Source organism: Thermobia domestica, chromosome 18, assembly GCF_964235325.1.
Source record: "Thermobia domestica chromosome 18, izTheDome1.hap1.1, whole genome shotgun sequence".
NCBI lineage: Eukaryota > Metazoa > Arthropoda > Insecta > Zygentoma > Lepismatidae > Thermobia > Thermobia domestica.
The window spans coordinates 136,952,005-136,970,190 of record NC_137471.1 but is presented as its reverse complement, the minus strand read 5'-3'; the positions used below and the strand labels follow the sequence as shown (position 1 = coordinate 136,970,190).

At 34.8% G+C, this 18,186-nt stretch overlaps 1 protein-coding gene across 1 annotated transcript in view; it reads left to right on the top strand.

Moving 5' to 3' along the window:
* The window catches only part of LOC145675674 (uncharacterized), a 35,206-nt gene extending 17,492 nt beyond the window's left edge, over nucleotides 1-17,714 (top strand). Inside the window, exons 2-3 of the mRNA XM_081746263.1 lie at nucleotides 1,609-2,159; nucleotides 14,703-17,714. Of these exons, the coding sequence (XP_081602389.1) occupies nucleotides 1,717-2,159; nucleotides 14,703-15,744 (1,485 nt within the window). The 5' untranslated portion in view covers nucleotides 1,609-1,716 and the 3' untranslated portion in view covers nucleotides 15,745-17,714. The remainder of the gene's footprint in view (nucleotides 1-1,608; nucleotides 2,160-14,702) is intronic.
* The last annotated feature ends 472 nt before the right edge of the window (nucleotides 17,715-18,186 follow it).

The window sequence follows — 18,186 nt, the reverse complement described above, 5'->3', positions numbered from 1 at the left end:
ATATCATTCTACGAGAACTTGGATACTTTTCTTTTTATTTGCTGAAGTTTTCACATTTCTAACTTCGTTTCTTGCTTTCCTTTTTCCGCTCGAAATTGCACCATCGCTTTACGGACACAGTGTATGAAGTGCCTAAAGTTATTCTGACTCAAACCACTACTTATGAAACAAAAGAAAAATAATATACTATTTTTTATTTGTAAGATTGAAAAAAATAACTGGTTTCTGCATTGAAAAGAGACAGATATGCCCTTAAATCGTAAAAACCTATTAATACGAATAAGTATTTATTTTAGTAAAATAAATTTATTTTAAAAATTTGGTTAAGGTGTATGGTAACATACTTCTCTCACCTTTTATTTTACTTTAATTTTCAAAAGAAATGAAATTTTACGTTGGCACACATACCGATAGAGCTGCTCGGTGTTAAGATTTGAAGATATTAACATTGATATTTTAAATATCGAAAAACGTCATTACATGGTTTAACAAAATTACCGCGAGAGCGAATATCGTTTTATGTAACGTTTCATTTCAGTCAAATATACCATATACCTACTCTCGTAATACGTCTTTCGTTAATTTAAAGGTTTTTGCGCTGAATTCTGGAAAGCTAAAGTGGGTATATGCCCTATTATAACACAATATAAGAGCTCTTTATCTGTTTTTGTTAGCCTGAGCTCCTTCTGTGCTAAAAATTCCTTCATTTTTGGTAAGAACTCCTGTTGTTAAGATTTAAAATTAACCAGTAAATCCGTCTCACATAACATTGGTACTAAAATGGGCTCTATACAGTAGTGTAACCAATACCATGATTTACTACAGGAAACATCCAGTGACAATTAAGTATTGGAAAAACGAGAATACCGAAAATGGACAAGACCTGTAAATCAACATATACAACAAACAACAAGGAGGACAAAATAAATGTAACTACAAATTCCTAGCGTTACATTTATTTGAGTAAAGATAAAGGCTAGAGGGAGCATGTAAATCTTTCTTCAAACTCTTACGGTAAACGTTCAGAATGATATACATTTTTAAGTAGAAAATTCGTATAACACTGCTTTTCATATTTTACTTTAGAAATATAGGCTAGTAATATAGCAGAGAAAATGTGAGATTTGGCGTTTTTTGTACTGAATCAACACTGATCGTGCGTTGAGAATTCACAACTTTATTTAAAAAGAAATCACAAAAACGCATGAATCGTATTCTGATAAAATGTACCTATGTATAGGAGAAAGAAATAATGTACATGGAACAGAATGTAGCCCTTATTTTTATATTTGAACTAGAAGAAAAATGTATTAGATTTTGCTTTAGCAAATGGGAAAGTAAAGAAAAAATTGGATACTAAATACTATATTTCGATATTCCGGTATGGTTCTGTATTTCCGATATTTACGTACAACAATATTTTGGCACGACTTCTAGCTAAATTTCGGAAATTTGAGAATATTGGTTTCAGTTTTGCATCCTAGTCTGACTCTAACCATTCCACCCACTAGCTTCATTTCACCAGAAATGGAACTTACCCTCTTCTTCTCCCGGCCCGTTCATAAATTTTGTTAAAACTGTGATAATATTTTTTGTTATTACTTGCAGATTTTTTGGATTCATTGAACACTGAACTCTAAATGTTTTAAATCTTCAACTTGAACGATTCTTTGTTTGCGACAACCCTTTCATTATTTCAAGTTTGCTTGTAATAAAATGGAAATGAAAATAGAAGACGTTCCTGTTAAACTTGAAATAAAAACAGAAAGCCAGTCATTTGAGGAATGTAATTATGAACTATGTACTATTAACACTAAGGATCAAAAGGATCCTCTTGCAGTACCTTTGGAATGTAAGAAAGGGGAAAGTGGAATGGAAGGAGAGAATATAGCTTCAGAAAGTAATGTGGGTGATACAATATCAGATTGGAAATTATCTTCGAAAGCAATGTGTTTAGTCAAGTGTTTATCAACAGCTGAAGTACTAGTAAATGACAAAAGTTTTCACAATAACATCAAGCCAAAATCCTCCGATCTTACACACAACACGAAAGAATCATGCAGCCACATCTCAGCCACTATTGGAGATATGAACGATGACGAAGAAGACATTGAAGTAATTGACAATCGAGAAGAAAGTAACAATACTCAGGCCCCCAGGTACGTTTAAATGCATTTTTTCATCAGATCTATATCTATATACATATTTTTTCTTCACTTGCAATACTTAGTTTAATATTCATTTTTGTTTTTTTAACTTTAAACTGAGTTAATGGAGTTGTTAATATTTGATCACAGAAAATATCGCAATCTGATGCTTAGCTTTCTAAGAGGGGAGACAGTTCAATATGTATCCACAGTGAAATATGTATCCAAACGTAGCGGAAAATCGGTATGCACCTACTTTTCTAAAAAGTCTTGAGTGTCAAGATTAAACACAGACACGCTTCTGGCTAATCTCAGCAGCTATTCTTCTTATAAAAAAATGGTCGCAAGTAAAACGATCACTTAGTAATACTTCAAAGAATATATAAAACTTCTCTGAAGTCTCAAGATTATTTAAGTTTTCTGAAATACTAACTGCAAGGGGAAGTATGTTTATTTTGTGATAAACCCTACCATGTCAATTAAGGCAAATCCATTTGAATTTGCGGAGAACTTTTCGACTTCCTGTTGCTACGAAAAAAGTGCTTTTAGACCGGTAGAACTATAATGCAAAGTACGAATGATTTACGCAAAGTAAACAAAAGCAAGCAAAGACTTTAGTTTTGTATCCTGCAATCCGTCGTGTCTTAAAATCCTTTAGCATTTGTTTCATTATCTAACAAGAAATCACATGCATCTGGCTAGTTGAATCTGAGGTATGAAGAATTGCATAGTGTCGTACCTTTTTAGGGAATATACAATCCTGCAAACCATTGCAATGCTAAACGGCTTTCTTAAATCGAAGTTATGCTACTCACAGCTTCATTCGTGTCTACATGGTAGTGCTCTTAGAAGAATGCAGATAAAGTCCGTGTCCAGAACATACAAATGCGCAATCGAAGTACGTTAAATTTTTGAACTGACACCACGCAGTGTGCGTCAAAAGGTCCAAGTTCACAAGTCTGCGAGTGCATAGTGAGTAGTGTGCGAGGATGTACACTACGTTAGTATACTTGTGTGCTTAACATGACGATTTCTGGTAAAATGATCTAATAAAATCATAAAAGAAATATTTTAAATATTTTTGTTGAGCTGAATATTTTTGTGTGCTGATCTAATAATTACTTGATTGATATATAAATTAGTGATTTTAGTAGTAGAACATAAAAATGTTACACAAATAAGAAACGTGTTTATGTTCTTTGTTTATGGAATGAAATTTAAAATAGTGTAGGGAGAAACCAAATAATTTCTTTATATCATGCAATGCAGAAATTTGTAATTAAACATTGCATGGTTTATTTAGCTTAATTGTGATAAATAGTTTGTTCGTAATGCAGATATTTGCACGTAAATTGCAAACTTTAATGGCATATACAGTAAATTAAAATGTTAAGTTTTACATAGAATAATGAATACCTAGATTATTCATTACTCTATGACTACAGCTGCAAAATCTAGATCGTAGATAGATAGGCCTAATTTTCTAGTTTTCATTCTAAATAAACAAATTTCTTTCAAAGTTTCCGTATTTTCTTTCAGTACATTTGTGTGAGTTCGTAATATGTCAACTACCGTATATTTTGCATTTTCGGCAGCTGAAAAAAATGAAGTACAGGTCAAAAATTACTTTCTTCACATTTATCAAGGATTTCACAATTTCAAAAATTAATTCGTATAATCTCATTACTGTACCCACTATGAAATGATTGTGAACAAACTGTATAGTCGAACAATCAGAGCCATTACATAACATACACACTGTATCTTTTATAGAACCGTCTCTTAATTTTCATAAAATTCTTACTAGAGTTTTCGCAGTTGGCGTGTACAATTGGATAGGTTTGTGGAGAAACTGCTACTTATCTTAACGAACACGTGAATTACACGTAACAATTCATCTTCCACGACTGTACACACACGCTGTCAGCAGTTGTACCAACTCAATTTACACCATCATTTTATATGGGGATGGGAAAATTCAATTTACTTCTAAATTATGACATGAGAACTTTCGTGCTGACTTCCGCTTTATATATATATATATATATATTTTAATAAAGTATTAAACCAGTTTAGTTTTATGATTGATTTCATTACTTTTGCTTATGCAACACACTAGGTTCTAAAGGATACAGCCTAGTGTTTTACAGGGTTCCGAACCAGTTGATTAACCAGAACAATCAGATGTAAATGTTGAAAAGTGTTGCCGTTCAAACACTAAAAATTTGTAAAGAAACCAAATTTGTTCCATAAATTGGTATTCACAATATTTAAGTGACTTTTCTGCTACTATAGAAATATTTGCGTGGACACACTTACCTTCCTTTGTTGGCATATCGAATCCGATTAGTCACTAAAGAATGTGCACGACCTCTCGGGTTTTTTGAGGGTAATATTTTCCTATAGGAAGAAAATGATTGTTAGTGATGATGTGAAGTTACACATTGAAAGTGAAGTAAATTGTGAACCGTTGTATTTGAAAAACCAGAGGTAAGCACTCTGCCAATGAGTCACCTGCCTCCCTTCCGCTGCTATAAAAAACAAAAGGAACACTAAAAACCAAAAACAAACAAAATGCTATTAAGAAGTTTCATCACGATTCGGTAGAAGATTCAACTGCTAAATGAGTAATTCGGTGCTGATGATAATTTTCAAGAATAAATATTTTTTAATCTTTTGCAGTTACATTGACGTATCTACTTATTCACTAATAAAGCTTCAGATATAGCTATCAATTTATTTACACCGTAAGAAATTAATAAAACAGGCAGAACTGTTTTAGAGGGAAATATAATTGGACTTTCTATCAAGGGGATAATTTCAGTATTCACCTGATTTTTTTAGTTAAAACCGGTCTAAACCAAAATATAATAATAATAATAATAATAATAATAACAAAAGTCGTTTGAGTCGATAATATATGCTGGATGCGAGAAGTATATTTTCAGTGTTGTGATGTAAGGCAAATTCATTTATAATTTAATTTTTCACTAGATCTTCAAGTATCGAGACCAGAAAGAAGAATGAAATAATTTTTAGTTATTTTTTAAACAATCTCTTCAGATTCTCCGTGGAGTCTAGTAATTAAACGAGAGGAAAATGTGTAGCTCTCAAATACACTCAATATAAATATTCATTAATAAGAGTTTCAATTTTTTTCTTTTTTCCGTCATTTTAAAGATGAAGACGGAATTTCTCTGCTCGTAAACTCCTCTTTAACGATTTAACCAAATAATCGAAATGAAATATTTCTTTGGCTTTCCACACAAACATGCCAGTCACCATGTAAGTAGCAACTCTGAAAAAATGTGTCATTAGAAATTCATAAACTATACTTACAGTTTTGAAAGGGAAACAACTACACCCTCACCTCCCCAGTTCTTCACCCCAAATTTGTTTATTCTCCAATGCTGACTCTGGCTGCAGTGCAGAATTTTATCTAAGCGATTCACCATTTTCCTAAACTAATTACAGGCAAGCTCAACATCAAGCTTACGGACTGAGACATTATTCCTCATATCTCTCTTAAATACGATATTTCCCAAAATGCTGCTGGACGCGACAGTTTATTTTAAATGATATGCTTATGTGCTATGTCTGCTTTCTCTAACAAGTGAGATTCTTGAGACAATAACTTTCGACGTAGATTTTCAATCCTTCTCCTCTCCTTACAATACCCATTACGATGAAAATAACATGATAAGAACACAGAAGGTATCTACTTAATATATATAAAAATTTATTTCAAACAGTTCAGCTGCTTTACTTTTATAATGTATGTGTAACACCATTCTGTCAGTGTTTAATATACAGATTGGAGCATTTGTCTTGACACGCTCGTTTAACATTTAGAATAAGGAACGGTAAACGTAGTAGTGTTTCACAATTAAAATGACACTTTGGAGTCGTTGTTTGACATTCCTCTAATAGCAGTGTTGCAAAGCCATGATAAAATTTTTATTTAATAGCATTTCATCAAGTGAAGTGAAAACTTATGCTAGCACACTTGTTCCTTTAAGTGGCAAACAAATAATGATCCAGTATGATAACCTTAGATATTTTAGAAGTTTGTCAGTGTGACAACAGAGGAAGACAAATAGGCAATGCAGATCCTGATTATCTTAGTTTTGAATCCTACAATCATAATAGATATTTCTAACACAGGTTAAGAATTGGAAGGAATTAAAACCTTGATGTTTCTGAAAAGGCCATATTTCCGAAAAGTGCTTACATATATATATATGTATATCACATATAACCAAGTAGATATATTTCAATAGACGTAAAGGTAGTTAAGTGAATTAAAATTTATCTCAAAGCATTACGAGGATATTAAAAGCACTAATGGAGATTGGTTTACTGCTTAAAATATTTTTTTTTCTGAAATTTTAAAACTTGTTATCGCCTTCTTTTCTTTTGCATTATATTGACAGTTTCTGGTAGGGGGAATTGGAAGATCTTCGGCCAAATACTAAATTTTCTGGCAGTAAAATTAACGATATTATAAACAAACATATTCAGTGACTTTGTATCTCCATTTTCACCTATAATAATGATATTCGTTCCATAATGTACCATATGAAGCTTGGTATGCATTTAAGTCTTATACCATATATATATAAGGGTGATCCATAAATATCAATTTTCAGATCGGGTTGGTCTCACCCCCTAAAATGGTTCAATATGGGATCAAATTAAGCCAAGAGAAAAATTAGCTTCATTGAATAATATTAAATGGTGCCCCAAGAGACCAAAAAATTTTGAATCCGATTACAGTACATAGTATATGGGAAAAATCTGGAATAAACTCTTGTAATTTAGAAACGGCTAAAGGTAATGCGAAGATACCCTGGATTATAGAAGTAGAGGAAGAAATATACCTAATTTTTATGGTACTGTCATTGCGGCCATATTGAAATCCGCCATCTTGGATTCAGGTCAAAATTTTTAAATAGAAAGAGGGTCATGTGACATCGTTTTGAGGTATCTTTCTACCAGAAGCACAACTCTAGCACTATTTTAAAGATAGCTTTAGTCGTGTAAGAATTATTATTTGTGAAAAGATTTATCCTTTTCAGATTAATAAAGAGATGAGTTTAGCGTGAAAAGAACGAAAGGGATATGCACGGCTTCAAACGAAAAAGGAACGCGAAAGAAAATGTTCTTCTGAAAATAATTTGTTTGAACTTTATACACCAAAAAAATAAAAAATGGAACAGTTCAAGTAATGAAGAGGAAAACCCAGTTGAGAATGTTAGAGAAAATGTAAATACGAATGCGTGCGTGCCCGGACCATCCAAGAGATGTAAAAGGGGGAAAAACTAATTTTGAGTAAAAGACTGGTTTTGCTCTTAATCGACAAAAGATCACTCATAGAGCAGCAATACAGAATCTGACAGCGACGGCAGAGGCATTAGGCCATAATGTAGACGAACTAGCAATAAATGGGTCTTCCATTCACCGATGCTGAGAGAAAACCTGTAGTGAAGTTGCTCAGAACTACAAGAAACAATTTCAGAGTGCATCAAGTGCGTTAATTGTGCATTGGAACGGAAAACTATTGCTGAATTAACTGGTAGAGAGACTGCCGGCAGGTTATCAATAATTATTACAGGAGATTGTCATGAGAGGCTAATTGGTGTTCACATTTTGTCGACATCAAGAGAAGAACATATTGATTCTACTATAGTACATTCGCTTGAAGAATGGAACATGGTAAAGTTCGTGCAGGCAGTTTATTGTGACACTACTCCTTGCAATATTGATCTTGTCAACGGCGCTTGCATTCTGCTAGAGCAGTAGCTCCAAAATAACCTTCTATAACTTCCTTGTAGACACCACATTTATGAATTAGTTTTAAAATGTGTATTTGATAACTGTTGTGTTTCGTTTGCATCTGGACCGGACGTTCTCCTATTGAAGTGTTTTCAGGACGAGTGGTCTAGAATAGATTGCATTAACTTTGTTCCAGGAATTGATGATGATGATGTAACAAACAATATTTCTGATGTATGAAATGAAGTGTTGAATTTTGCTATCAAACTTGTAGAAGCAGGACAGTGCAGAGAAGATTACAGGGAATTTTTAGAACTGACCATCATATTCTTGGGTGGCATACCCCCTTGAGGAGTTTTCTTTCGTTTGCCTGAAGCAATTCACCATGTAAGGTAAATGGGAAAAGCAAGCTACTATTTAAAATATTTCTCTTTCACCAACAATTTCGTTTAACGAAGCAAATAGAAACGGGTCTTCGGAGAGTATGCACTTTCTGATCCGACTATATGTTCACAGTTCGTTTAAATGTGATCAAACATCCCATTCACCATTACAAGATCTACATTTTTTGAAAGATTTGTACAGTTAAAGACAAATAGATGCTGAATTATCTGAAGTGGCTCTTTCTAAATTTTCACGCCGACAGTGGTACTTGACGGAGGAACACGTAGCATTGGGGTTTTTTGATGATGGAGTTACCATAATGGAAAAGCAAAAACTGGTTGAAAGAATTAAAACTATAAGGGGAAGCCGTGAAGCAGCAAAGAGGCTTGACGCAAGAGATGATACCATAAAAATTATTGTGAAAAGTGAAATCTGTGATTTTGTTACAACAAACAAATTTTCCTCGAGAGATTTAAAATACCCAAAGGGTTTCTTGAGTGTGATCCGAGTTCATAACCAAATAACAATGACTATCTTCAAGGAAAGACAATAGTTTAATTTACCCACGTAACAAACGGTGTGCAGAAAGGGGAGAAGATTACCACAACGTTCTTACGAAAAATGAGGAACACAAACAGTTTCTTTTGCAGATAATTAAAGGCTCACAGACAATCTTTTCCTATATGCGACAAAGTGAACTATGTAGCAAATAAGATTCACAACTTACCAAAAAGATACTACATAAATAAGGGATTGAGATATTACTTTTAACTTTTGTAGTATTAGTGGTAGTTTGCGAGAGACCAGACTATAAACTTTAACTTTGGCGGGGTAATATCAATCTCCTTCAAGATAGGCAACAAGCAATGCTGCCCTAATATGTAAATAAAACTTTCTTTCAAAGTGACTGATACTCTTGGTCACCGACAATACAAACTTAAAGGAAAATTGTTTTACAAATACTAAGCTCTTTCGCAGTAATTCATTACAATTAGATTCGTGCCTTTCTTCAACCTTTGGCTCATTATCTTAAGTAATACTCGACACACTATTTTGTTTTATGATTATTAGTGTTTATACACATTACTAGTATACTTAGGCTATGTGAATGCCCTATACAAAGAACTACATCAAGATTGGAGATTTAACGATCCCTATTTAAGAACTACATGCCAAAGCTATGAAATCACTGTTACGTTAGCTTTAAAGTATACTTAATAAAATCGATCAAAATCAAAACACATTAATAGCTAGACACTCAATAAGTCATTTGGCATTGATTCATGAGAGAAACTTCTTCCAGAGTATCCTTTAGAATTGAGAAATTTACATTGCAAGAATTACTTACATTGGCCGCTTGGTTCTGTCCCAGCTTCATGAACACACGAATGGAATTTTATGCACTTCTCGCTCTAATCACAATATTTGTTTTTCGAGTGAGTAGAAGGTTTCTTCACAAGCTCCTCCTCATGTCCTCTGTGATGGAACACTGTCAACTCCTCATTGCCCTGGTGGCCCAAACTGTTACATGCAGAGTGGCTAAGGTCCATAAACGAACCCAAGACCTCTCGAATGAAAGTAATTGTATAGCACACCAGACTTAGTGCATGGAGCCGTCTTGAAGTATCACAAGTGAAAATTGACGTATGTTGTCTAAAAGCCACTTGCTGGGGATGGTTGGTCAAATGATGAATTCAGCTTTCAAATAATCTTGAAGATTAGGGCTTCGTCACACAGCAACTCCACGCACAATATGAATATTGGAAGTGAGACCTCTTGACCCACATTCTCTTAGTTTATATAGTTGCCGTTTGCGGGACTCTACTTTCTAGCAAACGGATTTCTATTTCAGATTTAGCTACTGAGAGTTAAAAGAGAATGCTGGATTCTGATTTCTCTTTCTATCTTGACTAAATACACAAGAATAACCTGTTAACCAAATGATGTTTTCCATTTTGCAATTTTTTAAATCAGAATGAATTTATTATTTTTTCATTTTGTCCTTGTAATGTACATGGTGATGTTAAAGATTCATCACATTTCTTCTTCAAGCTTTTAACACTCGGACCAACTCTGAGTAATGAGTGGTATTTCAATGTATTTTGCTATTTCCTGGTGGGTGACATGGAGGAGGAATGTCCGAATGGATGATGATCACTGTATGTTGTAAAACGCACTGAAAACTTTTAGATGCACTAGTATTCTCTTGTATGTACGAAAGTTAGGTCTGAAGTGCGTAATGATGAAAAGGCATTCTAGAATCACATGATGACAACAAAAGAAAAGGTAATATCAAGTGTTGAAATGCTTTGGCATGTTTTCTGTATAATCATTTCTTTGTATTGTAAATGTTATAAAGCTAGAAAATCCGTATCTCAATACCATAGTTTTTTGTTTGGAACAAGAATGAAATAAACAAAAGAATGAACTTAAATCTAACACCAAATGAAATTGAAAGTCTTTAACCACATCTATTTTGAGTTGAAAGTGTTTCATAGATGGGTCGTTCCATTGTCACTATGAGCATCATTTTATAAAATGCGATCCCGAAGAAATACAGCATAGTACCTTTCTGTATTCTTTCAGTGGCGTCTAGATTCCCGTTTCTTGTCAAAGTGCATGTTGTTCCATCTGAGTACCTTTTCTATCAGAAACAATTCCAGTCGATTATATTGTAACATAAACAATGTGATACGTTAAAATTAAGCTGGAGTGTCTGAAGTACTAAGTGGATCGGGGAGTATGATTGATTTAACATAAAGTGACAAGAGACATAGTAAGGAACACGAATATAACATATAAGAGTAAATAAAGCACTAAATAATGAACAAACCCTAAAATACGTAGACATATATATACCAGCACCAACAATAACATATATATACAAATGTAAGGTGTGTCTTATTATGTTAAGTAGCGTGCTTAAAACAGATTGTGCAAAATATAGGCTATACTCTGTATGGAGGCCAATTAATCAATATCATTAAAATAATCGGAGTTTGTAAGAACTTTAGACGTTAATGAAAATGATAACGAATTAGTGTCATTAGTTGTCTCTATTATAGAAGATGACATTTCCCTTTTAAAAGTGGAAGTACACTGAGGTTGAATTGTTTGCTGTGGTCGAGCTACTGGGAGTCGTGTTCCACTGACGGAGGCAGAATACGCCACTGCATGCGGGACGGTGAAATTGAGTCGTGAGTTAAGTCTGTTATATTTGCGATGACAACAACACTTTCGTACATGAATGCAATACCATTAGAACTGTAAAAGACACGATAGTTTCTGTCGATGACGCAATTCAGAAGCTCGCTTCTTCACAGTTGTCGATTTATATCACAGCTTCTTTCAACTCCCGCTTCGTAAAAAGGACCGCGAATTTACTGCGTTTTCTGTCCCGTCTTTGCACTTAAATCACAGTATGTTTCAGCTTAAGATGACTCCTATGGGTGCAACGAATAGCACAATCACTCTCCAAAGAGTATTTAGACAAATTTTCGAAGAAACGCCCTCTCAAAATCACGCAGTAAATGTTGATGATGTAGACGTAGGGCCAAAAAAGAGGGTGCGGCACGTAAAACCGGTCCGTAAAGTGAACACATAAAATGAAATGTAATGTATTGAATATGACTACTCACCTTCACAGCAGGGGCTGAAAGTGTCCTCCGCCCAATTCAACACACATGTGAGCACGATTGAGGAGATTCATATATACCCTTGCAAGTTCTTGTGTTGTAATGCTATTGGTGACATCCTGGATCCTGGTCTTCAGTTCTTCAATTGTGTGTGGATTTGTTTCGTATACTCTTCCCTTTAACAGTCCCCATAAGTAAAAGTCACACGTGGACAAGTCTGGTGACCGAGGAGGCCACAAGCCTTTGCTGATTGTCCTCTCTGGTGTAAACATCTCATGCACAAGGGACAATGATGCAGCTGATGTGTGGCATGTTGCACCGTCCTGCTGAAAGTAACATAACTGACGCTCCTCTTCGGTCAAGTGTGTATAAAACTCCTCCAGGATTACCATATACACGTCAGTGTTCACTGTCGTCTCAAAGAATATGGGCCCAATAACGCGTGTGGCGGAAATGGCACACCAAACACCAATCTTCTCATCATGCAAGGGTACCTGGTGGATTGCGTGTGGATTTTCTGTCGACCAATACCGGTTGTTTTGGGAATTTACGTACCCAGACAGGTGGAACCACGCCCTCATCACTCATGATGAGCATTAGTGGATCCAAGAAACCACTGGCAACATTGCTCAACAGCCATGAACAGAAATGCACCCTCTTCTGCAGGTCAGGCTCCTTCAGTTCTTGCACAACACTTATCCGGTACGGTTTTAACTTCAGTCCCCTTAAAACACGTCTGCAACTTCTCTCACTCGCATGAACCTGTTGACTCAATCTCCTAGTTGACTTTCGAGGATTTCTTGTCATTATCTCCTCCACCTGCATCTTTAATTCAGGTGTGCAGACAGATGGTCGTCTGTTCCTGGGAGTATTTTGAACCGATCCTGTACGCCGCCATTTTTCAATCAATTCCTGAATGGTGCTTTTGCTGGCACAGAACGTCCTGGAAATTTCTCCCGAAACAAATTCTTTGTTTTCACAAAAGATCCAGTGAGAATGAACCCTTCAACAATGGCAACACGCTCGGGTATCGAATACGGCATTATCACACACTTAAACTCACCCGGCTTAACACAACGAGGCCTTTTTGTCAACTGGCTTCGACAAGTTTCACTGGCTGCGGCTGCACGTGACTGCTGCAGGTCAAGTAAGTCAACCCGACCTCGACACGCCATCTCTTGGTAGGAAGGTAGATTATTTAAGTGTTGCCAAAAACACAATATACCAGAATATTACGACGGGCCAGTTTTACGTGCCGCACCCTGTATTTCCAGAATTGTTAGATACCTTTGAGAAACTGCTACTACCCCCACAAAAATATTCAGTTATTTTCAACCTAGAAAATTTACATTTGGCAACACTGAAATCAATTGTCCGGGATTTCACATCAAAGATGGCCAAATACATCCGGGTGAGGAGAAAACAAAAGCCATTTCAGCTATTCCTAAACCAAAATCAAATCAAGATCTCAGATCATTGCTTAGTAGTGTTAACTATTTCCGGTCACTTTTTTAAAACATGTCCAATGAGCTTGCACCGCTTTATGAAGCATTGAAAAACAAGCCACGCAAATTAGAATGGAATGAAACGCGAGAAAAAGCATTTCAATTGATGAAATATGCACTGATTTCTCCCCCGCTTTTGCAGATCTCTACAGATAACACGGAACATGCTGTTGCAGTTGACAGCTGTTTAACCGGAACGGGAGCACTTTTGTTAGAAAAAAAGATAGGAGAAAAGGATTACAAACCAGTAACGTACGTGGTGATGTTAAAGATTCATCACACACGTTATAATTTTCCTTTTTCCTCATAATGGTCTATGAATCATCTTGATGGAAAAAACTTATTTGTAGTTCAAAGAGAAACAAGCAGTTTATTTCAGTTTATGTAAGACTTCCAAAATTCTTACATATCTGTCTTCCATAACTGCAATAAGATAACATTACATGAATCATTTTGTTTTTAATACGTAATAACTCTTACACAAATATAGGTAACTTGAAAGTAATACCAGATTTGTGCATCTGGTGAAATGCTACCTCAAAAGATATGTCACATGACCCTCTTCGTATTTAAAAATTTTGACCTCAATTCAGGATGGCGGATTTCAAGACGGCCGCCATGATAACATAAAAGATTAGGTTGGTCTCATCCTCTAGTTCCATTATCGAAGATATCTTTTCATTCCCTTGGGCCGTTTGTAAATTACGAGAGTTTATTCCAGCTTTTCTCCATACACTATGTATTGTAAGCGCATTCAAAAGCGTTTCATTAGCTCGTTTGGGGCTCCATTTAAAATTATTCAGTGGATCTAATTTTTCTCTTGGCTTAATTTGGTTCCATATGGAACCATTTTAGGGGGTGAGTCCAAAGAATTTCCTAAATTTATTTTTCCCCATATAAATTTGGACCACCCTAATGTATATATATATATATATATATATATATATATATATATATATATATATATATATATATATATATAATGTAGATACAACTTCAGATAATAACGGAAACGACATTCTCTTCTTTGGAGAATTGAAATAATAGGGAGAACTCTCGCTAGTTCCTGGTTCCGTTTATCACGAAAAATAGAGTATGAGACCCTGCTAATTCAAAAGATTTAATATGCAATAATAAATATAATATGAAACAAAATCCCATTATTACTGTATTTATATACAAGCGGTCGCATTTTCTTTCTTGCTTCATATTATTTATATCAATTTCCATTTCCTTGTTTGTTGTACTTTTTACAGATTCCATAAACATACTGTTTCCAGAAAAGCAAATACTTTTCTTACACGAAAAGGTTTAACTCAGAGGTCAGTTTTGACAACACACATGTTAATATATAAAGATAAAAAATCTCACACGTGCAAAGAGTGTGGAAAGGGATATAGCCGGAGGTCAAATTTGGCAGCACACATGTTAATACATACAGGTAAAAAACCTCACACGTGCCAAGAGTGTGGAAAGAGATTTATTTATAGGTCACATATGGCTACACACATGTTAATACATACAGGTGAAAAACCTCACACGTGCCAAGAGTGTGGAAAGGGATTTATTAGTAGGTCACTTATGGCAACACACATGCTAATGCATACAGGTGAAAAACCTCACACGTGCGAAGAGTGTGGAACTGGATTTAGGCAGAGGTCACATTTAGCAACACACATGGTAATACATACAGGAATGAAACCTTACACCTGCCAAGAGTGTAAAAAAGGCTTTACGCAGCGGTCAACTTTGAAAAAACACATGTTAATACATACAGGTCAAAAACCTTATATATGTCAAGAATGTGGAAAGGAATTTAATCAGAGGTCAGCTTTGAACACTCACACGTTAATACATTCAGGAATGCGCCGTCACAGGTGCCAAGAGTGTGGAAAGGGGTTTATTTGTAGGTCAGAAATGTCAGTACACATGTTAATACATACAGGTGAAAAACCTCACTCGTGCAACGAGTGTGGAAAAAGGTTTATTCAGAAATCACATTTGGCATCACACATGTTATTACATACAGGAATGCGCCCTCACACGTGCCAGGAGTGTAATAAAGACTTTACTTACAAGTCAGTTTTGGCAAGACACATGTTAATACATACCGCTGAAAAATCCCACACGTGCCAAGAGTGTGGAAGGGAATTTAGACATAAGTCACATTTGGCGTCACACATATTAATACATACAGGTGAAAAACCTTACACGTGCCAAAACTGTGGAAAGGGAGTTAGGCAGAGGACACATTTGGTAACACATATGTTAAAGCATACAGCAACATCATACATATAAGTCCTGAACATGTAAAGTGCCAAGAATGTGGCTAGAAATTTAATGTACAGTCAAGTTTTGCAAGACAAATTTTAATACGTTCAGGTTAATAATCGCACACGTGTTAAGAGTGTGGAAGAAGATATAGTAAAAAATGGCATCGCACTAGTAAAATTTCACAAATACCAAGAGTGCGGGGTATCTAGTGAAATGTTATGTTTGGTAACATATATGTAAATCATTGAAGATAGAAATTTCACACGTGATTTAGGTGCAGAAAGAAATTTCGTAAAAATTCTAATTTGAAATCAAAGGTTAAAACTTAGACATGAAATACATCATATATGCTGGAAGACTGTAGAATTTACTCAAAATTCATATGAAGCAAAACACATAATAAGACATTCAGAACGGAACCCTCTTATGTGTGAATATTATGATAAGTACATATTAGAAAATCACGTTTGGAAATGCAGTCAATATAAATGAAGTTATTACCCTCATAGTGCCGGAAGTGCAAGAAAGTACTCAAGGGCCAGTTGAAAAGTGCAGGGAAAATTTACACATAAAATCGAGAAGCACAATGAACACTCCTAGTGTGCGAAAGATTTGGTTTAATTCAAGCTTGGTTAGAGGCGTTCAATTGCAACGGCAATACTCTTTTTAGTCATTTTTTAAGACCCCCCAAAATAACATTTTGCTATATATTAGGGACAGAATTCGAATCTTTTCTTATACCAGAGTTGATTTCCCGCAGTTTGAACTCCATTCTACTTACTGTTTTGGTACTTTTCGAGCTGTTATTATATATATATTACGTATGCTTTGGTGTATAAACCATTTTATAATACGACTGAATAGGTCACTCAAATCAGACACTAGGGGCCGCGGTGGCTCAGTGGTAAAGCGTTCACCTCTTGTGCTTGGGGTTCCGTGTTCGATCCCAGCCTCCAGTAAGTGAACTTTGTGGTAAACAAACACTGTGTGCGTAAGTTTTCTCGGGGTTCTACTGTTTCCTCCTAATTTTTTTATTTCAACATTTCGTTCATTGCTCATCATCACCGTCTCCTTTAGCCTAAGCGGCATAAACGTGGGACGTAAAACTCAAAAATTTCATTTCCTTTTCTAATCAGACACTGTACGCACACTTGTCATCTGTGTACAGTGGTAGTTCGTACTAAGACCAAGAATACATTTATATCTTTAGCTATCAATTCTTATAGTGAAAAAAAACAAACTAGAATAAACCCCTGCTCGAATATTCTGCTTTGATTAGCAGTTTAAATGCGCATTTAATTACGATTTTATGTTTATATATGCCTTACGGTTTTCGAGTATCTCTATTGTTCAAAATGTTTATGCCCATTGCAAAATAATAAATAATACAAAGCAATATGAACGTACCTCTAGCAAAACGAGCGATTATTGAAAAATTGGCTTTCAAAAAATTATATTGAGTTGACACAGCTTAACATTGTTTTCTACAAACACACCACTTAAAAGTAGGTGGCAAATTATTACATCATCTATTTCAATACTAATGGTGTAAAAGAAATTATTCAACTATTTTTGAGAAGGCAAAGTAAAACCTATGATAAAAGTTATAGAAACAATAAGAAGAATCTTGCGTCCGCATTTAGCAAGCTATTTATAAAACGATGACGAGAGAGGTATGAAAATGTTAGAAATGAAACTGAAGAATGTTCAGGCATATAAAATTAAATCACTACTAATGCGAGACATTACATTCACTTTGATGTAATCCTTACAGACAAAATTCACAGTTTAATTCGTGATAACACGGAAAATCAGTTTGTTAAATTTTCAGCATATTAACTTTAAAAAATTGTTTTCATATTGAGAAAAAGCTTTTGCGTATCTAGTAAAATCCGAACAGGTTTTTCTAATATGTTGAAAAATTGTATATAAAAAACTATGTAGTGAGTTGTGGTTTCAAAATAAAAGATATATCATGTGTAGAGGGAATATTCCCAGTGGGAAGGAATTTAAAAAAATGGGAATGTTCCCGGGTTTTTTCCCTGGCCTATAAATTTCCGGGAAGGAATGTGTTTCCATTTCTTTACTTTATCTTCCAAATTATAATAACTATATTACTAATTACTTTATTTTAATATATTATATCTTACTTCTAGGTTTTAAAGAATTTGGAGGTTAGAAAATTTAAATTTCTTTGACAGCATTTTCTTATATTCTTTATATAACAAATAATATGACTTTTTAAGTTCCATTTCCATTTGCATTAAAAAGTAGAGTAATTGTTTAGCATTGGGGGCCAAAAACTAGCAAAAAGTAGGATGATTTACGGAAGAAATGAGTTGATAGTAGTGTTCAAGTAGTCAAGAAACTATCGAACACGTTTTTTTTAGGGCAGTATGGGATTTGAACAAGCCGTAAAGGCAAGTCGAAGGTATTTATGTGAGAAACGAAAGTGAATTGATGGTA